General features: G+C 42.2%; 1 protein-coding gene across 1 annotated transcript in view; it reads left to right on the forward strand.

Moving 5' to 3' along the window:
* The first annotated feature begins 1,911 nt into the window (after nucleotides 1-1,911).
* The window catches only part of RAB11FIP4 (RAB11 family interacting protein 4), a 211,645-nt gene continuing 185,746 nt past the window's right edge, over nucleotides 1,912-27,810 (forward strand). The window contains exon 1 of the mRNA XM_063119891.1: nucleotides 1,912-2,258. Coding sequence (XP_062975961.1) covers nucleotides 2,106-2,258 — 153 coding nt within the window. The 5' untranslated portion in view covers nucleotides 1,912-2,105. The remainder of the gene's footprint in view (nucleotides 2,259-27,810) is intronic.

A 27,810-nucleotide genomic window follows, 5' to 3' on the forward strand; every position in this document is an offset into this window, starting at 1 on the left:
ATCTACTGCCCACCAGATCTGTTGGATTACAGCTTCCATTATCTCCAGCCAGCATGACTGGGGATGATAGGAGTTATAGTTTAGCACATTTGGAGGGCAGCTGGTTGGGGATGGCTGCTTTAATGCATTACAAAGTAAACCTATGCAACCAAAACTGGGAGTAAGCTCTATTGAACTCAATGTGGTTTACTTCTGAGTAGACACATATACAGTAGGATCATGCTATTAGTTCTCTTGGTTGGCTCAGTTATGGCTACTGCCTGGACTCTGCGTGGTTTATCTGACTCCTGGCTATGGAGGATCTGATTGAATGATGTGAAACAAAGGATTTTAATAATAGTTTTTATTATTATTATTATTATTGTTATACATACATCAAGCATGTTTTTCTAATGGCGTTCAAGGTATTCATTTGGTAAGTTAATACTTCTTGCCTCTAAATTTATCAAGAAAATATAAAATTGATCAAGAAAAAAAAATCCCTCAATATCAAATAGTTAAAAAGAGGAAAATATGATTATGTAAACATTTATATTTTGGATTGAAATGTTGAAGTCATTTTTTTTGGAGGGGGGATGTTATTTCATCTCTAATTTTTCCATCTCTTCACTTTTTTCAGTCTTAAATGTTAGTGTGAATAAGCATTTTTAAATGTGCATTAACAATAAGATAACAACTTCACTTGCTTGAGGACCAATTTACATGAACAAATTTTATTAACCCATACAGCAGCTATGCATTTCTATCTGTCCCACTAGTATCTACACTACAGCCCTATCCTATGCATCTTTACTCAGAAACAGGTTCCACTGATTTAAATGGGATTTACTCCATAGTTAGTCTATAGAAGATTGGAGCATTAATAACATATCATCTGATGTGTCCTTGGTGGGACTAGTCCCTGGTACTTGAATAAGTTCTGGGGATGAACTCTTATGAATCTTGATTTAAATGAAACCTGACCTAGGTGGAGGGAGGTTTATATTCAATATATTTGTACAGATAATTTACTCCTTAATATTTGATTTATTACATCTGTATTTCCCTTCCACCAAGGAGCTCAGAACAGCATAAATGAATCTCCCCTACTCCATTTTATCCTCACAACAACCCTGTGAGGTAGGTTAGGTTGAGAGGCAGCTCCTGATCCAAGTCACCCAGAGAGTTTCCTTCCTGAGTGGGGATTTGATACTGGTCAACAGCTGGTTGGCCACTGTGGCTGCCCTTGTTCTGATCCAGTATGGCTCTTATGTTCTGATGACAGTGTCTCCCTGGTTGTAGTTGGACACTCTAACCACTACACCACCCTGCTTTAATATGCATTAACCTTGCTGTTGTACTTGTAATGGAAGTGACTTAAATTTGGGGTGGGGGTAGGAACGGATTTTCTCACCTACACAAAATCTCATCTTTTTGCACATCGCTGCATTAATTCATCTGGCTTAATACACCTGGCTCCATTTTTCGATCCCTAACGTGAATTAGAATCCTCACGTCTACTAAAAGCACGTGTTGAAAGAGTGGAAAATTCCGCCCTGCCCGACCCTGATTGTAGAGGCGTTTATACAGTAGCTACCCGTTAAAGGGAGTCAGGGGGCAACCAAGCCGCTGAATACGATCTTAAATATGCGGGGTTCTAACCCGGGTTAGTTATTGTCAATGAGGTGATGACATTTTTTTGGTTGAATTAATCCGGAGTACAGATCGTGTGATTGTGAAACCACGGAGAGAGCTCTTGGGGTGCGCGCGCGCCTCACCGGTAGCTTTGTGCGCTTGTGGTACCCACACTGATCTTATCCCCGTGCTGTGGGCATCTTTCTCTTTGATGTGCATCCTTCCGCCGCTGCCAGCGCTTCCCTTTGCCTCCTCTCTCCATTGTTTCTTTCTCCCGCTCCCCCGCCTGCCTGCCTTTCCCCTCCTCCCTTTGCTGATGTCATTCGCTGGCTGATCAGGCTGAAAGCAGCAGCAGCAGCAGCAGCAGCAGCAGCAGCGGCCCCAACAGCAGCAAGTAGGAGCCACTCGCCCGCCCCCCTGCGATCATGGCTGCTGCGATGGGGAGGCAAAGGCTCTCGCCGGCGGCGTCCAGCTAATCCGCCAAGGGCGCGATGGAGCCCAGTAGTCCCGGGGAGCCACCGAATCTGATGCAGTTCCTGCGGAAGCTCAAGGAGGTCTTCGATGTGTGCGATGAGGATGCCGATGGCTTCATCCGGGTGGAGCATTTCGTCGCCCTGGGGCTGCAGTTTGGCCAGGGGGATGAGGTAAGAGGGGGCACGGTCGACCACCGGGGAACGGGGTGGAGAGAGGAGTAGGGGCGACGCCTTGCCCTTCTGAGGGCACCTCCATTCCGGTTTGCGAAGGAGCCAGATATTTAAGAATCATACTAGGGACGTCCCAAATCCCACGGAGACATCCCTGTTTCTGAGACATCCCAACCCTGGGATTCTGTGTGAATGGCACACATCTCCCCACAGCTACATGGAATAGACCTCCGATTATTATTATTATTATTATTATTATTATTATTATTATTATTATTATTATTATTATTATTTTATTTATTTATTTTTAGAAACCATGTGCCGTGCCAACGATCAGCCCTGGCTGGAAGATGTAGAAGAGTTGTATGCATTTGAGCATGTACAGAGTGTCTTTCCCCCACCTTCTGTGATGGCCACAAGTTTGGACTGGGGGAAGGGCCTATGTGAAGGCTTGAACCCACACTTTAGAAAGTAAACACCAAGGGACACTTTTGTGGGGAGGTGTTTGTTTGTTTAAAGCTGGGTAATTCTACAGCTATTCCAATTCCCTGCCCCATGTAGAGGCCACTGGTGCAGTAGAGACCCAAAGAAAATAAAATGGAGATAGTGGCAAGTCTACTGCTAGCTTCATAGCACTGCACCCCGTGGAAGCATTGAGTGCCCATGAGAGAAGGCACTTTCCAGAGCAGAAGGGCTTTGCACAGAAACCTGTGGAGTAACTTAATGAGCATCTCAGAAACCCTGCATTGACCATCTCTAAATCCATAGTCAAAGGCATAAGTTTATGGCCCTGAATCCTGCATGTGGTACCAGCACATAACCAAAAGCCATGGTCAGGGAGATGTTGTGCACTCCAACACTTTAACAGCATGATTCTATGCACGTTTAGACAGAGAGAGAGAAAAGTCCTACAGTTCCCAGGATATCTCCAGCCATACCATTTTTTTCCTGTTTAAACATGAATAGGATTGCATCCTAAAGCAGTGACTGGCAGCTGAATGCTTGTTGTGAGAGTTAGTTTTCTGTCTGATGTCCAATGTCCTTTTTGGTCAGGTGCTTTGTTCCAGATTTTGTTCCTTGGTCAAACATTGCACCTTTATTCTGCCACCAGGCCTATATACTTCCTGTAGTCTACTGGACCTCTCAAAACATATCTCTCATTCCTTCCTCCTCATCTGCCCCAGCCACTAATACAACTCGTAGCTGCTGCTTTTGTTATCTATCCTACTAGCACTTTACTGGTTTCATTGGGTGATTTTTTTTGCCAAGAATGTCAATGTCCATTGGTCAAATGATTTGTATTACTACTGAATGCTTTCTCTAAAACAGCTCTGCAGGCATTAGAGAGTGACACATACTAAGGTGGAATGTTTGAGTTATTCCAGTATTGGTTTAAATGTAGATGTGGATGTGGTGAAGGCTTAGATGTGCTTGATTAAAATGTTTTATCTTGGAGCAATAGCATCATTAAGGGCTGTAGTTCCACTACAGCATAAAATGAAGGTATTGTAGAGCAAAGCTCTGTGCCACGAGGTCTCAGAAACATTGCACTGAAGTAGCACTATCCTAGAGCTAGTGGCTTGAAAAGTGAAACGTTAAGTTTTAATCTTCAGGTCATAAAATATGTGTGAGAAACTAGAATAACTGGTTTTACAAACGTAATTTATTTTGGAGTTGAATGGATGCTCCAAAACTGATTTGAGCCATCACAATATCTGTTGTTCTTTTGGTTGCTTGGTTTACAATCTATGATTTCCACAAGACAGCATCCTTTTTTCTTTTCTTTTCTTTTCTTTCCAAATTGCCATTGATTCCCTTGGTTGAGAGCAGCTTCAAATGTGATTAAGAATGTTACCTTAACAATGTTTGAGATTCATGGATTTAACTTGCTCACCAAAGATGCTCAGAGATTATTATTATTATTTTTGCATTGCACTGCTGGCCGTTACTTGCATTGATTTTGCACTGAAGGTCATGGGTTTCCTTCCACAAGTTACTGACTGCTGTATAAATATGAAAATATGTAGCTGTGGAATTATATCTAATAGGCTTCAGAATAAGTAAGAGTACCGTTTGGGGTGGGGGGTGGGCAGTTCAGCAATGGAGACATTCTCTTCATTGCCTGTCCTGTAGTCAAATGACTTTTTGACCTTGTTTACAAAAATGTCAACTCTTTCCCAACCCTCCTCCTGCCTAGTGGTCAGGATAGAATGCAAGGCTAAGGTGGCCAGATGTAAAGATGGATGGGACTCCTGTACTTCTAATATTCATGCCAGAAATAATTTTAGCAGGTGCAGCCTTCATTTATGTATATGCCACCATTTTATCAAAACGTCGCCACATAAAAGCTTACCTCCATGAAAAGGTAAAAACACTAATAATAATAATAATAATAATAATAATAATTTTATTTCTTACCCGCCTCTCCATTCTGATTGAGGCGGGGAACAACAGTAAATATAAAATGCATGAAACTGAATTAAAACATAATATACATTGTTAAAATCATTCTAAAAACATTCTAAAACATATTAAAATTCCACTGGATAGGCCTGCTTGAAGAAATCAGTCTTTATAGCTTTCTTGAATGATAATAGACTGTTAAGACATTTCTGCCAGCTTGAAACAATTACAACCATCAATAAATTTAAAAATAAAAGCTATGTTCAGTTCAGTTTTATTTTTATAACTCTAAGTCATCACAACATAACAGAAAGAAAATATCCAGTATTACAAAAGTAAAAATGGACAAATTAAACATGGATCTAAGAAAATGACTAAGAATTCAGAGTTAACAAACTTAAGTTAATAAAAAAAATCTATAATACTAATTTCTAACTTTTATAAAAGTGTCTGTAAAAGCAATAATAAAACTACAGGGTACAAATGCAACCTCAAAAACCTTACAAAAGCAGAGTTTTGTCTCAGTCTTTAAACTCCACAAGGAAAGAGCCAGGTGAGCTCCTTTTGATATGGAGCTCCACAATGTAGGTGCCACTGATGAGAAGGTCCTGTCTCTCATGACTGCCTTCTGTACCTCACACCGCAGAGGCATTTGGAGTGGGATTTCCAGAGATGATGTGGGTTCATTTGGAATAGACCATCCTTTAGAGAGCCTGGAACCAGGTAGAAAATACTGCACTTATGGCTAACAGCCTGTATAAAACACAGTACACCACATAAACAGCATTAAAATCATGACTGTAAATCACAAATATGTAATAATGTACAATAAGGCTTTCTCTGTAGTGGCAGCCACCCTCTGGAAAACCCTTCCTCATGCAGTTTGGGAGGCAAAAAAATGTAACGTCTTTTGTTGTTTTTGCTTTTTGTTTTTTATTTCATTTTAATAATTTAAACATATATTCTAACTTATTCTGTTAACATAATCATACTTAACATAAAAGTGCACCCCCCACCACGGGATCTTATTCCTGTTTCCAAAATCTCATTGTTTCTTCTGGAGGTGCTTTCCTACTCCCCTTAGATAAGACAAATTCTAGGAACTGTTTCCATATTCCCTCAAAATCATTTGTTTCTATCATTCCTTGTCTAACTTTTATATTACATGTTAATTTATCATTAATAGCAATATCCCATATTTCTTTATACCAATCTTCTATATGATAATCTCCTTGAACCTTCCAATTCCTAGATATCATTAACCTTGCTGCAGTTAACAAATTCGTTATCAATTCTTTTGTCTCTTTGCTACAATTTAATTCTCCATATAATGATAACAATGCCACTATAGGTGTTTCTTCAATCTCCATTCCTAAAATTCCTTTTATCTCATTAAATACCATTTCCCACAATTTTTGTACAAATTCACATTCCCACCACAAATGTTAATACGTTCCTTTTTTTTGACAACCTCTCCAGCAATTTGCTGAGTTCAACTTATTTATTTTATTTAATCTCACCGGGGTTAGATACCACCTCCATATAATCTTATAATAATTTTCTATTATCCTCACAGACATACTTCTCAACACTCTGTCTTTCCATATTCCTTCCCAGCTCTGTTGCCCTATTAGTTCCTTCAAGTCAGTTTCCCAAACCATCTTGCCAATGTAATGTCTTTTGAATGCCTCCCGAAACACACCTTTTCACACAGGCTTTCCCCGGGCTGTAACTGCTGCTGGGTTTACTTTGGTTTTATGTGGCACTTTTCAGTTTTTAAAGCTTTGTATTAAGTTTTGTCACTGTGCATTTTATAATTTTAATTGTGATCTGCCCAGCGAGCCTTGGCTGTTGGGCAGCATAAAAATGTAATTAATAAAATAAATAAACACAACCATTATGGCTATGTCCTAAAACCCTGCACAAATATATACATCTTTAACTGCTACCTAAATGACAACAGTGTGGGGAACAGTCAAATCTCTACTGGAAGGGAGCTCTGTAGCTAGGGTGCTACCGCTCAAATGGCTGTGCCCGTGTGATAGCTCCATGGGGAATGTTGCTCAAGGGCATCACAAGCAAAGACTTCCTGGCTGATCTTAAATCCTGGGAATGTCGATACTGGGGAAAGCAGTCCTTCAAATACCTGGGTCCTGAGCCATTTAAGGCTTATTACTAGTGTACAAACACCTAGTAGGGCCAGCCCTGGAATGGAGCCCTGGACATTTAAAGGAGGACTGCAGAGGAAGGAGGCCTGGGGCAATATTCCTTTTAAAGAATGGCATAGAAGAGAAGAAGGCTATCAGGTGTGGTCCTGTCCCATTTCTGCTGAAGTGTGATGTGGAATGAAAGCGCTCTTCGGGAATGTTTGTTTCTATCTCTTAAAGGTACAGGACCAACCCTAGTGCAGACCCTGTGCCTTCCTATGGATGTCTATGGATATTTTAAGCTCTGAAGAGGAGGCAGCCTAGCTTAGCCTAAGAGGATTAAAAGTTCAGTCCTTTATGAAATAGAAAGTGCAACAAAATTAACCTGCAATTTGCCAAAGGATTCCAACAAGCACGAATCTAACGAAATGGAACTTTTCATTAGAAAAAGAAAAGAAAAGATCAACATAGCTTAGGAAGCAAATGGAACGAAGGAGATTCTAACATTGGTTTCGGTCGGGACTGCAGGTTGCTTAGAGTGGAAGGTATTTAAAAGCCTGCTTTTAGATAAGAACAAGAAGGGTAAGGTAATAAAAATCATTTTTTTGAAAAGCTGTTACGGTTGATGTGTTTGGAAGAGTTGCCAGATACAAAAAGCAACAGGGCTCCTATGCCTGGAATAGTTTTTAGAAATTGGAAATGACAGGTGTGGTTTGCTTCACACTACACAGATAAAAAAACAAAACACGTACCTGCTGGAATTCTCTCTTCTCAACAGGTATTATATTATGTTGATTTACTGTGTTAATTTTATTTTGACATTTATACTGTGCCTTTCTATGATATATTCATGGTGGCCTACAATTAAAAATAAAACAATACACAGTAATAAAAAACTAAATATCAATAAAACCAACAACAATCTTGCCTTCCAAGAGGTTACGAACATCCAAGGTCCCCTGCTCGGCTGGAGAGATTTCTTCTGAGCAATTCTGACGTTTGTACATCCAGTAATGTTTTACCGTCATTATGAAGTTTAAAGGCAAAAGAGAGCTGGTGCCCAGAAGGAAGAAAATAATATAGGTGCCATTCCAGTGGTCTTCAGGCTTGCGGAAAACGTATCTATCTCCCACTGGCTCCTCAAATAGTGCTGTCTCTTCTTGGCTAGAGGTATTCACGGGCTTGTACAAGGCATTGGCACTAAGACAGTAGTAGCCAACTTAGTTATCCAAATCATCAGCCATGTTGCCGGTGCTACTCGCCTCCCCATCCACTCAGAGCCCTTGCCAAGCTCAGGCTCTTATGTTTCTTCATTAGCATTTTGGTGCTTTTGAAACATTACAATTCACCATTAAAAGGACTCTTCTTAAACTGTGTTAATACATGTGTGGATTCTTCCCCTATATGGCTTGGGACTAAACTACCTTCTCCCATAAAAAATGTCCCTGGGTTTTAAGACCTTCTGGAGAGGTGCTTCTCAGAAAAGACCACCTCTAATGCCCCCCTTGCCACCCCATTGCCTCTTAGCGCCCCCCCCCGCTGCCCCCTTGCCTCTTAACGCCCCCCTATGCAATCCCGCCCCCACTGGGAACCACTGCTCTATAGCATCTAGTTACTCAGGATTCTTCTTTGTGTGTGTGTGTGTGTGTGTGTGTGTGTGTGTGTGCGCCTCCAGAAAAGTTGTGTATTGCACAACACAAGAGGTCTCTTAGGGAGGTCAATGTTTTTTTGAGAGCCAGTGAAATAGAAAACAACAACTGCAGAGGTGCCTCCTAGAATCCCTTGCAATATTCCAGTGGATGGTGGGGGGCACCTTTATGTGTCACGAAGGGGTGGCCACACAGAGGGTCCATGGCCAGCTAGGACTTGATTTAACAAGAAGAGGCTTACAGAGAAAACTCTGCTGCCACTAGCAACACTTGACCATAAACTGAAAAGATGGTGCCTTGAGGGCTGTTCCAGGCAGTTCTTGGGATGGCAACGGGGACCAATCCACCACAGTGCAACTCTGATTGCATGTGGGTGTTTGTACTCTGAGCATTCTTCTGCAACATCCTAATATGCACCTTGTGGATTGCACAGCAAAGCCACCTGGGGTACCAAAACCACTCTGGCAGCCCAGTGGATGGGGTCGATCGGTAGCAGTGGGGGAATTGCCTAGTTTCTGTGGTGTTGGATTTCTGCGGAGGGAAGGCAAGACAATCCTGTCTGAGAAAAAAGATCCTATTATCAGTGCTTCCAGTCTCTGCAACCAACACAGAACAAATCTCTGCCAAATTTAATGTGCACTTAGAAATTCTTGTTTTACTTTGCGTATTGGTTGTTCTTGTTGTGTTCACTTCATATCTACCTAGGGAGATGATAGGATTTCTGATGCTGACCTTATGCTGAAGGAAAACGTAGAAGTTAATAGTGCCTTTTAACTTGAAAATCTGCAAAGGTTACATGAAATTGGGGAGGGATTCAAGGCAGCAAGAAAAATCCAATTGGTGAAGCATTCCCCATCTCTACACATCTCCTTTTGGGGGAAATCTTTACCCGTTGAATTTTTGCCTCAATTTTAGCTATTGGCTTGTTTGTTTATGACCAACCTTCCCTAACAGGCAATTTAAAGTACTGGTTCAGCATGGAGTACAAATGTGCCTTAATTTTAATTTGGCTGTCATGACACCATCGTGTGATCAGGAAAGGGTAGGGGCAATGGGGCAAGTATACTCAGCATGGTACCACCTTACCAAATTGTAAGCCTTGGTATTTACTGCCTCAATCCCATGGCATCTGGGGACCTGTAATGAGGTCCCATCTGTACTTGGCTGGAAGCAAAAGGCTGCTGTGGGAAGAAATCAAGAATTATTATCCTTGATGGCGCCAATGAATAATGGACTCTCTACACCATTATTAACTGCCTATTCAGTAAAGCATTCCACCTGGCTGGAGTGAGCCTAAGGCCATCCCTGGTGACCAAGAACATTTTCATACATGAAATATCAAGCTTTGTTTTGTTTTGGTATGAATCGCTTTATAATATGACTGTAAGTTCTACCGTGACCAGAATGTTCATTTGCATGACAAATTCCTCTCTGGCTTTGCTTTACATGTATAGCAGATTGATGTGGAAGATTAGGGGGAAAGGGTTAAAAGGCGCCTATATCTGTCAGTCTGGGAGTCAAGAGATCTGGGTTCTAGTCCCCACTCAGCCAAGGAAGATCACTGGGTGACTTTAGGCCAGTCACAGACTCTCAGCCCAACCTACTTCATAGGGTTGTTGTTGTAAGGATAAAATGGAGAGGAAGAGGATTATGTATGCCATCTTGGGTTTTTTGGAGGAGAAAAAGCAGGATATAAATGCAATAAATAAAATATGAGGAAGTACACCACATTGGCTTATCACATCTGTAGGGTTAGCCTCATACTATAAGGCACAGAATGAGGGCTCTAGTCTTCTTCATCCTGCATCATCAGTGCATTTCAGCTAATGCTGTGCCAAAAATGTCTTCCACATTTTTTTGTCCAGTCTCATTTAATATGGCAGAAAAGAAATTGCTTAAGAAAAAAAATCCAATGCTGAAGAAAAATTCAGAGAAATTCTCATGGGTTGGGTTTGGGTTTCTTGTGCTTACCGTATGTAAGAGGTGACCAAGGAGTGTGCGTAAGTGTCACTTTTTTCATTGTAAAGTTATCTCTCTAGCAGCCTGTATCCTCCTCAACTTCCCACAGTTCAATAAAAGCCCAGGAGAAGACATCATGTGGTAATTCCTCCCCATGAGGTTTTTAGATCTGGAAGCTGATTGGTGGGAGATTCAGGACAAATAAGAGGAAGGACTTCTTCACACAGCACATAGTTCACTACCACAAGATGTGGTGACGGCCACCAATTTATTGGCTTTAAAAGAGGGTTGGATATGTTCTTGGAGGAAAAAGCTATTAATGGCTACTAGTCCCGATAGCTATGTGCTACCTCCTGTATAGAAGCAGTAAGGCTGTGTACACTAGTTGCTGGGGAACATGGGTGGGAGGGTGGGTGTTGTTGTGCCTGTGTCCTGCTTGAGGGTCCCTGGTCGAGAGCTGGTTGGCCACTGTGGGAACAGAGTACTGGACTAGATGGACCCTTGGTCTGATTCAGCAGGGCTCTTCTTATGTTCTTAAGCACAGGCAGCCTCGGAGGCTGCAGAGCAATGGAGTGGTATGTCATAGAAAGAAAATACATATACAGGACCATCAGCCACCTCACAGTGATTAGGTAAGTTCAAAAACACCATAAAAATGAATTATAAGAACCCTGAGAACGAGGGAGAACAATGGAAACTTCCTTCATGAGAGAAGAAAACGTTTAGGAAATTGGAGGACAGATTTAGGTACAGCACTAGCTCCACTTGTTCCCTGGATCTAGACACAATACTCAAACCTGCATTGTGGCAGATGCAAAATGGGGGGTAGCTGTTAGCGTTTGCAGAGGCAGCACAAAAAAACTAACCAAAAACCCTTCCGAAAAAAGATGCAGTGTAATGGTGAGCTCTGCCTTTGAGAAACAGATGAGAATTTCTCCTCCCTCTGGAGAAATTCAGTGAAATTGTCCCCCCCTCCCCCAGTTTCTCTGCCCACAAATGGGCTCTAGAATTTCAAGAGGGCATTTGAACACAGTTCTAGTTTTACCTGCTAAGTTGGATTGCAGGATCTGTTCTGGCTGCCTCTTGACATCCGAGCCAGGCCGAGTTTGGGCAGATCTCTGTGTCTACAGACACAGTTAACAAAAGGATCTTTTCTAGTCTCAGCAGCTGAGTACACTTGCTTAAATACTCTAATGGGTTGAGTGTATGTCAATAGCAGGCAAGGAGCCATTTTCTGGAACACAGAAGTACAATAGCCTGGATGCATGGAGATGATGATGATTAATAATAATGTTGCATCCTATTTTACCAAAGACTGCATTACTTAAATAAAAATGAACGGTTCATTATGTGGTATTAGTGATCCCTGGAACAGACAAGAATGACAGACCATTCCAGAACGGCTGGTATTAATAGTGCGGGCATTACACAGGGGTGATATAGTTCATGATTCTGAGGAGCCACAGTAGCAAAGTAGAAAGCAACCCAATGTCAGGAGAAACCTAAGACAAGGGCCATAGCTAGATGGGCGGAATCCCAGGACAATCTCCGGAATCGTCCCTGTGCTTCTACATGATGCATAGGGGATCCCGGGAGCAGGGAGGGATGATCCCTCCCTTGCCCCGGGATCTCGCCCTCCCCTTGTGCCCGCTTTTTCCACTGTCTCACAAGACTGCGGAACGTGTGTGCAGGCGTCGCAGTTTGTCCTGGTTCCTCGTGAGGAGCCGGGACCCGCACACAGGGTGCAGTGAAGGGAGCGGGGAAATTAATTTATTTTTTTAAAAAACTCACCTTTTGCGCACGACCATTCGTGCGCTCTTCTTCAACAACAACAAAAAATGGCGGCCGCTACGTCCTCTCCCCTCCAAGGTTGTCGCACGCCACGTGTAAACAAAGGGAGAGATCTCATGATAAAATATTGCAAGATCCTCACCCCTCCATCGCATTAGACCCGTAGGTCTAGCTGAGGCCAAGGTAGCAACACCAACGGCTACTCCCACAGCATCCCTGGCAATTTTGCCTGGTATACCCTCCAGATGTTCTGGACTACAACTCCCGCAATCCCTGACCATTGGCCAATGCTGGCTGGGGCAGATGGGAGTTGTAGTCCAACATGTCTTGGAGGTGCCAGGTTACCTATCCCTGGTCTATACCTATGACACCTCATAGAATCATAGAATAGCAGAGTTGGAAGGGGCCTACAAGGCCGTCGAGTCCAACCCCCTGCTCAATGCAGGAATCCACCCTAAACCTCCACAGTAGCCTTGCAGGGAAGGCAGCAATCAACATGCAGCGATAGAGGGAGTGCTGTGATGATGTGACAGCACAGCTGTCAGGAACAGGCCCGTTTTCCCTAGTGCGGGGGACAGGGTTTCAGAACCTGAATCAGACTCAGAGACTGAAGGGGAAGAAGCAGACACACAGCAGCAGTCTAAACAGGAAGTGGGGATGAAGATTCCTACTTGACTCCTGAAGAGCCTTGGAGAATTTCCTCCCTCACTTCCTGTCTAGACTGGCATATGTCTGCATCTTCTCCTTCATCTTCTGAGTTTGATTCAGGTTCTGAAACCCTGTTCCCCTCACGGGAGAACAGGTCTCATCTAGAGAATGAGTCTGATCCTGCCAACAGCCTACACCCTTTCCGTATGCAACGTCAGAGCACTCTTGTAGGCAGTGCCCACAGCATCTCGTAACCCAGTGTTTAGGGCCAAAATACCAGCCTATTTGAGCTGAAAGCTCTTACGGCCAGGAACTAAGGCCTTAGCTAGACCTAAGGTTTATCCCAGGATTGTCCCGGGGTCGTCCCTGCCTGTTCCCGGGATCCCCCATGTGTCATTTAGATGCACAGGGATGACCTCGGGACAATCCCGGGATAAACCTTAGGTCTAGCTAAGGCATAAGAAGCATTTCAGCCTTTTAGAATGGGGGAAAATGCACAAAAGACAGAACACCACCAAACAGGCAGTGGTCAGGTGAAAGGGATTAGAGCCAAGGGAAGGGCTATGGTTTTCTGCTTCCCCCCCCAAAAAAAAAACAAGGCTGGATTTGGCTTGTGGTTCTGCACCCCTATTTTAAATGCAGTGATAAGACAGAGAGCAAGACATCCGTCCCTCTTCTGATCCTTTTTCATCTGCCTGTGCCTGGCTGCCAGGTATGGAGTGCTGCACATGATTGCAGGTGTGGAAGAAGGGCAGATGAAAGGAAGAGAGGAGAAATGGGCACAAGCAGCTGCAACTGTGTTTCCCGTTTTATCAGTGATTTTAAAGAGAAATGCTCCTTTTCTGGATTGCAGCTTGGCAAGCCTATTCTCTAGGGAGGCCCTCCAGGCGTTGCTCTTTTCAGAAGGTCAGCTTAGACCGTACTCTCTCATGAGGCCTTTGGGCTGGGTGGATGATTTCCTTCGTTGCCCTGCTGTTAATTTTGGCTGTACCGACCGATGGCCTTTGTCTATGGTTCCTGTTGATCTTTCACAATGTGTTTAAAAATGGCTGTGTGCTTGCAAATGTGACAAACCAAATGGGTGCTTGCGTTTTGTTGAGGGTTGTTGAGGAAAGGAGAAGTATTTTGGTCTTGTGTCTGCTTCCAGGAGTCTCAAAAGCCGATTTCTGGGATTGTGGGCCAAAACGGATCTGACTTGAGATCTGTATCTAGCTGCTGTGTCTTTTTTTAAAATTTTTACTCTAGAGTAGATGTAATGTCCAGATCCAGACTGGGGCTTTAGCACTGCAGGGTGGGGGTTAAAATCTGGATTAGGGTTTTAATTGGAGCTGTCCACAAGTCAGTGCTGAAAGTAGGATGCTCAATAATATTTCTGATTCAAGCCATAGCTTTCAAATAATTTCATAGACAATTTATGACAGCAAATTTAGTGAAGTTAAATATATATTGCAAATGATTTTTTTTTTTTAAAGTGTGTTGGCATGAGACACAAATACTGTTTTAACTTTTGAATAATTGAGTGCAAGGTGAATATTAAATAATATGCAGACAGGCCTAATTGAGAGCCAGGATAGTGTATTGAATAGAGTCTCTGCACACATGCACACAGGCGAGGGTGGTCAGGGGAACTATGGAGTAGGGAGAGTTAACAAAACCACAATGCACGTACCTGTCACACAACTGTGGAACTGCGTGGTTCCCTTACCTCTTCCCACATTTTGATTAGTCTGTCATCCTTACTGCTGATAAGTCTGTTATACTTACTGCAGTTCCCTGCCTCAATCAAAATGGAGAGGCGGGTAAGAATAATAATAATAATAATAATAATAATAATAATAATAATAATAATTATCCTGCCACTGCTGCTGCGTATCCCAGCGGTTGCCATGGCATGCTAGTGACCTCTGTTAAGAAGCATTCCTCTGTGTCATCTGCCAAACTCAAAGTTGCTTGAAAGATGTTGAGGGGCTCCTTTCTTGGCTGCCACTAGTATTTTTTCCCTCCCCATCTGAGGGAGTTGGTAAATTAGTCCTAAGCAGTTACTAAGTAATCTATTTCACAGAATCTTAGAATACTAGAGTTGGAATGGACCTATAAGTTCATCGAGTCCAACTCCCTGCTCAATGTAGGAATCCACCTCAAACATACCTGACAGGTAGCTGTCCAGCTGCCTCTTGAAGGCCTCTAGTGTGGGAGATCCCATGACCTCCCTAGGTAATTGGTTCATTGTTGTTCTGTCCTAACAGTCAGGAAGTTTTTCCTGATGTCCAGCCGGAATCTGGATTCCTGTAACTTGAGCCCATTATTGTGTCCTGTACTCTGGGATGTTCAAGAAGAGATCCTAGCCCTGCTCTGTGTGACAACCTTTCAAGTTCTTGAAGAGTGCTATCTTGTCTCCCTTCAGCCTTCTCTTCTCAAGGCTAAACATGCCCAGTTCTTTCAGTCTCTCCTCATAGGGCTTTGTTTCCAGACCCCTGATCATCTTTGTTGCCCTCCTCTGAACCCCCTCCACTTGTCTGCATCCTTCTTGAAGTGTGGAGCCCAGAACTGGACCCAATACTCAAGATGGGGCCTAACCAGTGCCAAATAGAGGGGAACCAGTACCTCACATGATTTGGAAGCTATACTTCTATTAATGCAGCCCAAAATAGCATTTGCTTTTTTTGCAGGTACATCACACTGTTGGCTCAGTTGTCTCAGTAGTGTGAAAACATCATGAGTATTGGGGTACACTTATTAGACACATTGGGTTACACTTCATGGGTAATTATTTTAATGGATAATTGTAGCGGTTTTAAATTTTGCATGTTTTAATTCTATTTTAAATCACCTGGAATCTTTTATTTTTGAAAAGCATCAACAATTACTACTGTCTCCTATTTCAGATTTTTCTAATCAGAATTGTACTTTGGGCAGGACATGAACCAAAGCTCAACTTTCCAGGTCATGTGGAAGTAGATAAACAACTTTTTTTTTTAACCACATGAGTGTGACTCAAGTATTTTTATATGTTCCATTTTAATAATGGGGCATGTCTTTCCAAACAGCTGACATAGAGGAAGTCTTAGTATTGTTAACCACATCTTACATAATGTAGCAGTGAGAAGCAATGCTTTAGGATTTGAGCCTGGTAGTGCTTTACTTTATTTATTTATTATTATTATTATTTATTAGTACTTTACTTTACTTCAGTGAAAACTTGTGCAGAACATTCCAGAAAGCTGTTATATTACATGCATGCAAAAATGTCAAAGGCATCAGCATTGAAAGAGGGTAAGAATTAGCTATTATCCTCAGAACAGCTTGCATGAGCCGAGTAATTATAAGCTAGTGCTAAAGCCAGTGAAAAGCAAACACTTTTAATAACCTTAGCTTTCTGTGATAAGTATTGCACCTTATCCCTCTCTCAAGCATCACCTTTCTGTAACTCCCAAGTTTTGTGTTGGCACATAATTAAAGGCAAAAACAGCTTATGCACACACATAAACCTAGGAGTTGCAGAAAAGTAGATGCTTGAGAAAGATGTATAAGATGCATATACATTTCTTACTAAATCTATGGCATTCTTCCATTTTCTTTTCTGTTGGAGATAGAACATGAAATTAGTAAGGTTAAGCATCTGTTTCTTTGCATAATGGCAGTATTTTATAGGTTGGTGCCTTTCTTTTATGCCTGACAATATTCATTTTCAAGTGAACCACTTGGTATTCACTGTGACATTTCTGGGAAATCTTCAGAAATTTTGTTCCTGTGGATATTCAGATTTGTCCTGCTTGTGGATTTCTTTCTCCTCTTCTGATACCACTAAGCTCTGGAAAACCATTATGCAGATCAGCTACGATGAAATGTGCAATCTTGTACAATTAACGTTTCTGGAAGGTGGTGACTGCAAGTAGAGGCTTATTTCATATCTGGGCTGCGTTGTCAGCTTTACACAGCAGATTAGTTTGCAACCAACGCTTCAGGTTATCAAGGGTGATTTTAAAAAAACCATTCCACTTTTAGCAAAGTAAAATGCATTCATGATTCTTTCTTGGCTGACTCACCTATCTCATGATAGGGTTGCCTGTGTTTTGTAATAATTTAAAATAGATTAAAGAAATTCATGTTAAATTTCTAGCAAATAAAGTATGACATCAGCAATTGCAAGTGGGGGATGAGGGAAGCAGGAAAGAATACAAAATACTTTCCTGAATGGATAGGTTTGTATTTGTCTTCAGAATATAATAGGTGTTGGGCTTATCAAGGGAGGGACTTTCAGGAGGCCAGCCTTGCAACCGAAAAAGCCCTGCCTCTGTCCCATTGGAAGCTTGTTATGTTGTTTCATTATTTTACATCTGTAGCCTGTCTCATGGCTCTAAAGCAGGGGTGGGCAATCTCCCCCCCCCCGGCCCACATGCGCCCTGAGGGCTAATTTCAAAAGTCCTCTGCAAGCAATCAGTTCAGACCTCTGGTGGGAGTGATCTGTCCCTTTCCCACCAGGGGGCTAAGTGGGGAGGGAGAAGGAGAGAGAGATTAAAAAAATGGGGTGCCCCCCAACCTTTGGCTCTAGTCCTGCTCACTGCTGGCTTCAGCCCTGCCCACTACCAGCATGCCCCCCCCAACAGATTACCCCAAGAGAATGCAGACTTCAGCACACACACACACACACACACACACACACACACACACACACACACGTTTCCCATCCTTGCTCCAAAAGAACCATCAGGGCTTCTAACAACACATACAACAATAATCTAATAAAAAACATCAACAATAATCTAATAAAGACATCAATCATCAATTTTCAAAAAAAATCTAAGAAAAGTATGGATTGTTAAAATTCTACAAAACAATGAGTCAAATTGCTGTGCAGAGGGGTAGAGCACTGAAAAGAGAATGTATTGGTGTACATTTAAACAAATGATTAACTGGGGTGTCCATTTAGCCAGTCACCCACAAAGCTGTGTAGACTGTGTTCTTTTACAGGAGTTCAGTGCAACATGAAAAGCTTCCATGCTGGTTGGTCACATAAGGCAGACATTCCTCTCTCTGTTTTCCTTCCCCCTGCCCTGATGCTTTCGTTCTCACTGTCTCTATATTAAGATGTTTCTAGAAGTTTCCACACCTGCTTAAGCTTCATTGAGCACTTTGGAAGTAAACTCACATGAACTTTAACGAGATGCTATACCTTATCTGTAATAAGAAAAGAGGGGGTGTGTGTGTGTGTGTCTGTCTGTGCCATAGCACCAAGACTGTGAAATTTAGGCACCTGAAACTTGATATGCATATTAAGAAGACTCTAGGAGTGTGTGCCTCAGGTTTATTTTTTTTTTTAAAAAAAAAAAACCCACATTAAATAACTTTAATTAATTTAAATGTGTCCATGTGATTGTCATCTGCAGTAATATCTTCAGCTACTAAAGGCAGACTTTCTTAATCATTGCATATCTTGCAGTCAATTCAGTTTGAAGCCAGGGGAGATTACTAGATTGAGGGTCAGAATTCTATGCCTGCCCCTCCCTCCTGTAGTGGGGCAGCCTCCAACAGTGATATGGAGTGAAAAGAACTTTCCTTCAGGGGGCTCTAGGTGTGCATCATGGCAGAGGCTGTGCCTAGAAGTGCCACTGGCCAACACTTCATTACAGTGGGGCAAACACAATGGCCTGGTTCAGACAACACGCTAAACCGTGCTGTTTAACCACAAAATGGTTAACGGAATACATAATGCATTCCCTTAACCATTTTGTGGTTAAGCAACATGGTTTAGCATGTTGTCTGAACCAGGCCAATGTTTCCAATTCTGACAGCTGTGTACATTTGATTGCAGCCTTCACTGTTTTAAACTGAGCACCACATGAAGCCTTTTTGCTAGTGCAGAATAACTCCATAGGCTGGATAGATTCAGATATTGCTGCATCAATACCAGTTGGTGTGCGTATGTTGTAAAAAAAAAAAAGCTTTGTTGACTTAAGTGGAGGAAGGAGGGAATGATTAGAGAGATGAATGATAACAAGATGTGTCAGACACAATTGCTGGCCGGATAATGTATGGTTTTACAACAGCAGTGTGGCTGTAAATAGAAAGCACAGTAGCAATGCACAGTAGCATACATCTCTATTACTTTCTATTCAAAGTATAATTAAAGGCCATCACTTGAGAGTAAGCAGAGAAGGTTATGTTTTTTCCCCCAGGATTATTTTTTCCTAATGTACTTAAACCACAGCAATGATCCTAAAGACTAAGACGTGATCTACAATGCAACCCTATGCACGTGGACTCAGAAATAAGCTCCTCTGTGTTCAGTAGGGCTTACTCCCAGGTAAGCATATCTAAGATCATGACATTCATTGCAGCAGACCATGTGTGTAGTAACAGTGGCTAATATTACTCAGGTTGTGCAGGGAGTTATTGAGTTGTGCATGTGCATTATGTGCTACACAAAGTGAAGTGTTTGATTCCTTTTCTGTCTACGCCTTGGCCCATCTTGGCCACTATTTGAGAAGGCTTCTGGAAGGAGAATGGATTTCACCTTTCTTCCCACATCCCTACACTTCCTTTGGGGTCAGCTTTACTTATATGGCCTTGTATTCATTATTACTTGTTTTGAGCCAACTAGATAGGATATAGTAAAAGGCTAGCTGTAGAATAGGGTTCAGAACATGCTATCTTCAAAGCCCACCTTCAAATGGGAATTCTGGAAACATGTTTGAAGTTTCCTCTTCATTCAGAGAAGAACCCCAGGGCTTTGCTGAAACATCAAGCAAGAACTTGGAATGAGGCAGCATTCTCAGTTGAGTAGGGAAACATATTTGGGATAACTACTAGATATAGTCTAGTAGACAGCCAGTGCAATGGTTCTGGTGTTGGACTAGGATTTGGGAAATATGGGTTCAAGTCCCTACTCAGCCATGAAGCTCATTGGGCGACTTTGGGTCAGTCACCAATTCTTAGCTTAACATACTTCACACGGCACAGGGGGGTTGTGCTGATAAAATGAAGAGGAGAACGGGCATATAAGCCACCTTGGATTCCTTGTAAGAGACGAAGTGATGGGATATAAACATAATAAAAGCAGACAACTAAGTAACGTATGAAATAGAAATGAGCAGAGAGGGTATCCAAGGCTTGTGGTTATTATATTGCATTTTTGCCTCTGGGTTACAGTTTTGAGAGATCTGCTGAGTTTACTTGCAGGGCGTTTGAAAAGAACTTTACCTTATTGGATGGCCCATGGAGTATAACACCTGGCTATCAGCGTTCTGTCCCAAGAATGTTCAATGAAGGGCTTTGGTCTTTCAAGGATCACATGCTATATCTTATTGTCTTTTGGCGGCAATATTTCACATATGGCTACAACTTCACTAGAGTGACTACATCCAACGCAGGACAACAGCGTTCTCATATTGTGCAGGAGTTTCAGCACACACAGCTATAGCTTTCCTTATGGCAACTTGGATGTATCATTGCCTATACAACCACAGGGTTGGTGTTGTGGTCATGTGTGTGTGAAACAAATCCCTAATAGTTCTCTTCCCACCTAAAACCAACTTTGATACCACCTAGCCCCAAAACTCCTGTACTTCTCCCTCTGTAATGTGGCAGGTTTCTTACTAAGGGGCACTTCTATACTATCTGTTGTTGTTTTTATAGAAATTGCCCACCAAACAATAGACTGATTAGTGATTATTTTTTAACCACCCCAAAACCTGCAAAGCCTCCTTTTACAAAAAACTTCACACTACTCTGTCTGAAAGTTGGCAGGCTTTATCCCTACAGAAGAAACAACCATACCCGAAGACACCATTTATTTCTGTCAGAAAATAAAATTATAGGCATTTCCCATTTTTAAAACACACACACACACACACACACACACACACACACACACACACACACACACACTCACACTGTTTTTTAGTTGCCTAGCACAACCCCACTCTCCTGCACCAGTTTGTCTGATATTTGGCAGATTTTATCCCCTCAGAATGGTCTACTGTGCCTGCAAATTTCATCCAATTCTGTTAAAATTCAAGTTATAGCCATTGTCCTGCTTTGGCCGTAGCAATCTGTAAATGCAGTGTAGTCAGAAAATAGTCAAGCCTACACTGGTTTAGCTGATGGGGTTCAGGTTACAACAGAGGTGGTCTCAGTCCAGGCAGAAGTCAGAACACAGTCAGTCAGTCAGACAAGAGGAACAGGTAGCATCAGGAGTGGTGAGGATAACAAGCAAGAGGTCAGACACGGTAAATCAGTCAGGTACATTATACAGTCTAGAAGCAGAGTTGTTAGGCAGTCCAAAGGACAGGAAACAGGGCATCAATTGCAGGACATGGTCCAGGAGACAAGATCAAAGGCAGGATGAACCAAGTTGTTCCAATACTGGATGGGTTTTCTGTGAAAGTTTTTAAGCCCAAAGCCTGCTGGACCCCACCCAGAGCTCAACTGCCATAATCAAGCCTCCCTTTCCAGAGTCTTTCTCCTGAGGAGACCTTTTCTGGAGGTGTGCACTCCTTTGCATGGGAGCCCTACTTGCATTTTACTTGAGGTTACGACATTCCCAGGGGGGTGATGGGTTTGGTCAGCCTCTGCCTCAGAGACATAATCCCTTTCCCCTGACAGGTATGGTCCTACAGCCATCTCCCCCAAGGGCTCAGGCTCTAGTGGGTCTGGAGGCCCTGTGTTTCTGTGGCCTCCAGCAGCTATTCCTTTGAGGAGGACTCCTCCAGCAGGGGTATGACAGCCATTCGTTGATTTCCAATGGTAATTTTTTATTTATTACATTTATAACCTGCCTTTTTTCCTTCAAGGAACCTAAGGTGGCATACATAAGCCTCCTCCTCTCCATTTTATCTTCACAACAACAACCCTGTGAGGTAGGTTGGGCTGAGAGAGTCTGTGACTGGCCCAAAGTTACCCAGTGAGCTTCCATGGTCAAATGGGGAATAGAACCTGGATCTCCCAGCTCCCAGTCCAATACTCTAACCACTACACCACACTGAAGCTTCATGCCTCAATTGGAGGCACAAAGCTTCAGATTTCTGAATCTTGCTAGTGATGTTTTCACTTACAAATAGCCCCAAATCAGTACAAGTATCACAAATTTTAAAATTCCATCAGTTTATACTAGTTCCATATAATAAAAGATATCTCAACGGGCCAAGGCCACAAACCTTAATATATGTACGTTCCCATTCAGTTGGACTGACTTCTAAATAAACATAGTTAGGGCTGCATTGCAAATAACACTGTTTCAAGCCCTATCTGTCTGCCCTGACTGCTTTGGGTCAGTAGTTAACCATTTTAATGGTTGGTATAGGAAAGAATAAAGAAAAAGCTGAAGAAGTGTTTCCCAGTAAAATCCATATGGCACTTTGAAATAGATTATCCTTTCATATTTACCCTCCTGTTGTTGAGTTGCATATGCAAACCACTCTGTTCATATGTTTGCATGGATATTAATAGACTTGTGATTTGTCTGTTGGAAAACACTGTTGTGTTCACTGTTTACACACCAAATAGCTAAATGCTTATTTTATCTAATTAAGCCATATAACAGCCTGGTGGCTTCCAGATGTGTTGGACTACAACTCTTCATCACCCACAGCCAGCATGGTCATTGGTGGCCATGCTGGCTGGGATGATTGGAGATTGTAGCCTGTGGAGAACCTCTCCATAGGTTGGGGCCCTCTACACTAGGGCAATCCCACCCCTATAATCAAATATGAGGAATTACTGCTCACCACTGGGCAATTCCTCCCTTCCCTTCCCCTGCCACCATTATACACCTCTTTATTTAAAGTACAATTTCCCCCTAAAGTAGCTGGTCATTAGGCAAAATAGACAAAACAGATCAGAGGTACTAAGAATGTAAACAAAGATATAGTATGTTATTAACAAGAAAGCTTCTTATTTAAGAATGTTACTACTTTTAAACAGGGCTTTTTACCAGCAATCAGGGGTTAGAAGCCCCAGTTCCTAACTCTAACCAAATTTAAGTCAATTCCCCTATCAAGCTCCACCCCAGTTAACTCACAATCCTAACAATGAGGGCTTGAAAGGCAGTTTTCTTTCTGGTTGGGTTTGACTTCCACATGGAACCTTCAAGGTTGCTCCCCAGGCTTCTCCTGAAGTCTTCAGTTTGGTCCAGCAGCTGCTCCATCTTCAGACCACCACCAGCTGGCAATCAGGCTCCAGCTCTTTCCCCTGAAGGCTGCTCCAGGAGTCTTCCTTTCCCCAACTGCAAACCTTCTTCAGCTTCTGCCTCATGTACTCTCTTCTTGCTGGCTGTATTTTCTTTAGGTTGCTCATCCTTTCAGGAAGACAGCTCCTGATGACTCTTCTTCAGGCAACTCTCCTGCCAGACTCCTCTGCCACACACTCCACAGTTCTTTATGTTTCTTCTAGTTAGAACCTTCCAGCCAATCAGCTTTGGTGTGACCAACATTCCATCACAACACCTCTGTGTAGACTTAGGGTCAATGAGCATCCCTAGAATGTTCAGACCTTCTCCAATCAGATAGTATCAATATTGATCTGACTTTCCCAGATACAAAGACAGAATCCTGGTTTCATTTTCATCTCCTAGTGGTAACAGTAACGGCTATTTTGCTAGTAATTCTCCTCAAGCACAAGCCTCAAGTAAAAAGCATACATTTTTTTCTGTTGTTAACCTATCCAGTTCTTTAGTTACTGAAACAGAATATAACAGTTACATTTTTGTCTCAGTTTTACCTCAGTTTCTTCACATAGCTCAACACATCTGGAGGGTACCAGGCTGAGGAAGGCTGCCATGTAACATTCAGATGATCTCCACCTCAGAGAAGGATTTTTATCTGTTTTACTTGGGAATATCTAATGAGAAATGGGGTGACAATAACTTGAGTTGACAAACTATAGTTGATAGCATTGGACTTTAGTCTGGGAGGCTGGACTTCAACTCTCATAGATTTGGACAAGTTATTATCTATTGGCCTTGGTTTCCCCTTTGTAAACTTGGAGTAGTAATTAGAGCAACCGTCCTCCTCCTCCTCTTAAAAAATGATATAACTGAGTAGTAAAAAATAACCAAAGTGAGTCTATTTCCAGCAACTCCACAGTTGATGGAATAAATAGTTTCTTGTTGTAGCTTCAGAGCCATTGGGGGCATTTTCAACAGGGCCATGGATCAAACAAGGATGCCTTCATTTCATGTAGTACTTCAGCAGTCATGTCAGTTGAAGTAGTGCCAGGAAAGCTTAGGATCTTGGCCCAATTTGGAAGAAAATATATCAGAAACCAAAGGGCAGCAGCAGAAGCCAAGAAAATGGCTCTCCTCATTCTTGTCATAGCGTTTATATTGCTGGTGGCTTAATTTTTACACCATGCCATCATGGATTTTATGCAACCTTAGTCATAATTGTAAGCAGCCAGCCAGCCGTTTTCTGGGACAAAACTGAAGTCCAGTTTTGCCTACCCACAAAGGTGCCCATTTGATGGACCAGTTTCATATTCCTGAGAGCAGCATGCCATCTATTAAATGCTATTGCATCCATCAAGCAGCAATTAAGGGGAAACAGATGTTCCCATAAGGGCTAGTTAATAATAGCATTAAGACCTTTGAGAACTTGTGACACTGCCTAGACAATTGGTCTATCAAGCCCAGGGGGTGGAGATTTATTTATGTTTACATTGAAGGCAGCATTCTTAGGGGAAATCCCTGGGGGATTGTATACTGGGATAGGCAGGGTCAGAGTTTGTGTTCACCATAGCCAAAGCCAAAAGTGGGTGGAGCCACCCAATCTCTCCCCTGTTGCCTCCTTGCCTAACCTTTTCCCCCAGCACTGCACTTGGCATTATGACAAAAATATTGGATTCAGTTGAATTGGATTTGCTGCCTAAGTACTATGTGGGGGTGGGGGAGATGGTGGGCTAGATCCAAAGTGCCACAGCCAGCCTGGGGGCTGATAGTTCCTCACCCCTATCTAACCAACTCTTGCTAGCAGTAGCTTTTATAAAAAGGATTATCCTCTCCTGTTTTCTCTTGAAAAAATGAATGTCACTTTTTTCTTTTTCTTTTTTACAGAATTTATTAAGATGGTTAAATTCAAAACAAAACAAAACAGGGGGGTATTCTAGCCATTTTACATAATGTATGTAAAGTATTATCAAACTTTAACAGGAAAATGCTTTTTGCAACTCCAGATAATCTTGGAAAAGGGTATAGCTTCTCTGAATCTTGTCTCTTCTGACAGGAGACTGAACCTGTGATATCCTGAAAACTGTGAGACTCAGGTCTTGTACGGTGTGTGGATCTATCTATTGGAGCTTCAACTATGGTATAACTGTCTGAGAGTTCCCTCATATACTCTGGCCCCGTTCAGAAGATACCTTAAACCATGGCTTTAATCACAGTGAAAAAGGCAAAAAGCTTTATTCACCATGGTTAAAGCCATGGTTTAAGGTGTCTTCTGTATGTGGCCCTGCTTTCTGGCTTAACAATCGTGGTTAAAGCCATGGTTTAAGGTGTCTTCTGAATGGGGCCAATGTCTTGCTCTTCATATTGGACTCCTTTTAAAGCTGCCTGCAACTCAGAACATGGTGGTTGTTAGCTTGTTAGAGGACTGGGAAGGGTGGCTATGGCAGGATCTACACTACTGGTTTATAACAGTAGTGACAACTGTTGTGGCCCAGGACACACTCCATATACAGTTTCCAAAATGTTTTCAAAGTGTCATGTCCTGCTTGATGTAGATCTGCCCCATGTTTCTTGAAGCTGTTTTATTTAGGAAATTATTGGTCAAGCCCGTGTAAATGTTAGGAACATAGAAAGCTGCCACATACTGAGACCTAGCTAGAGGTGCTGGGGATTGAACCTGGGACCTTCTTCTGCAATGCATGTGCTCTACCACTGAGCCACAGTACTTTCCTTTGAAAAAGAATGAGATTTCAAGGGTAGTTGTATAGGGTCGATAGCCATCTTCATGAATGTTCACAGGTTCCTATGGGCTACATCCAAACATTGTGTGATCGGACATCTACTCCAGCAGCAGGACTTCCCTGTCTCTTCTCTACCCTGCACCTCCCCTTGAAATCTGCTCTAAAGATTTCGATTTATTTTGGTTGAACAGAGCTGGATACAAAGGCATGTGTGTTTGTGGCCTGAAAAGTGGGGTCCATAATATGGTTCAGGACTTCCAAGATTGGGCTCGTGGTCCTAACTTCACAACATTTTTGGTCAACTCCCACTCTAGAGGCTAAGCCACTTCTTCAATCTCTTCAACCCCGTCCTCAATTTTGTTCCATTCCCTTTATTTTTATTTGACTTTTAGATCCTACTTTATCAGTGGAATGACTCTCAAAGCATAGTACAAAAATGATGATATCAGACAGCATAAACTATGACACCAAAGCCATTGGCTTTACTGAATGTAAAAAAGCAGCAGAATGTACCGAAATCAGCAACTTCCGAGCTCAGCAAAAGCTTAAATTATTTAAAAGCATCAATTGTTTCCATGTTGTTACTTCTGTGAATAAAGCATGAAGCTCAGTGATCGAATAGCTATCTCAATGTTTAGCTTGCAGTTCGCCAACGAAGCAACTAAGGTGGGTAACAAAATATGACTAAAACAGCAAATGCAATAAACAGTACAAAACATAAAATCTGATAACAGCACAGTTAACAGCAATCATACTGCACTCCAAATGCTTTCTGATAGAGAGTCTCTTCTTTATCAGGTTGGATGGTTGTTCACTCACTAACCCACATTACTGCCAACAGACAAGCAGGACCTCTGTGGCTTACCATGGCTTGTTTCTCCTTAGTCCTCCTGACCTCTCCTGGAACATATCCCATGTGCCTTTGCAGTACAACATCAGCAGCCTCCTCTGCTACTCCATTAATGACTGTGACTGTGCTCATTAGTAGAATAGAGTTTATTTTTTAGATCTCCCTTTGGGGAGATTTGCGCATATTTAGCATGATTTCCCCCATCTTCAAGGAGATTTGTGCAAGTTTAACTTTATTTATTTATTAAGTTTTGGGGAGCTTTGTGCAAATTCGCTAAAGTGCTCATAATATCTGGAGGGAACCTGTTACATTAAAAGAGCAGCAGCTTGATCTGTCTTAATCCAAAATGACAAATCCTTTTAAAACACACACACACACACACACACACACACACACACACACACACACACACACACACTTGCTCTCCTCATTTGGGTAATTACAAGTCTAGGAAGTTTTATTTATTATTTATTTTATAAAAAAAATGTTTATTATGGAGGGGAGAATGTATTTACCCTGTTACTTCCTTGTTAATTGTCTGCATCCTATGTAGATGACTCTAAGCCAAAGAGAGGCTTAGGATGGGTCTGCAACTTGATTTTCTTCCCAGAATTATAGATCCCATTCTGAATCTGAAGGGAAGGTGCTGCAGCAGCCAGCAGGCGTATTTTATTTATTTATGAATTAGTTTTATTTATATTAAACATGTCATAAAACTAGTTCTCTAGGCATTGTACAGCAGTTGAAAACAGAATAGTAAAACAATAGAAATCACAATAAATCACTGCAATAAAAACCCAATAAGCACACAACCCATCACAATAAAATGCAGTACAAAATACAATGCTAAATCAACACATGAATAGCTAAAACCACCCCCAAGGACTAAAGCAGTCTTCCCCACCTGTAGTCCAAAATCTCTGGAGGCTGCCAACTCCCAGCATTGCTAACCATTGGCCATGCTGGCTGGGGCTGGTGGGAGTTGAAGTCCAAAACAGGTACGACAGGCTGAGGTGATGGAGCGTCAGTAGGAAATACATGGGAACAGTTCAGTTCCCCTCACCCCCCTGTCCCTTTTGAACTAAAAATTAGATTTCCACCCTGCCCTGTACACAAACGTTGCACACCGGCAGAAACCAACATGGCTGCCAATGCCACTGTTGCATCTGGTTTGACCCAAAGTGAAGTGATCAGTCACAGTGGGA

This window comes from Elgaria multicarinata, chromosome 3 (assembly GCF_023053635.1).
Source record: "Elgaria multicarinata webbii isolate HBS135686 ecotype San Diego chromosome 3, rElgMul1.1.pri, whole genome shotgun sequence".
Lineage (NCBI taxonomy): Eukaryota > Metazoa > Chordata > Lepidosauria > Squamata > Anguidae > Elgaria > Elgaria multicarinata.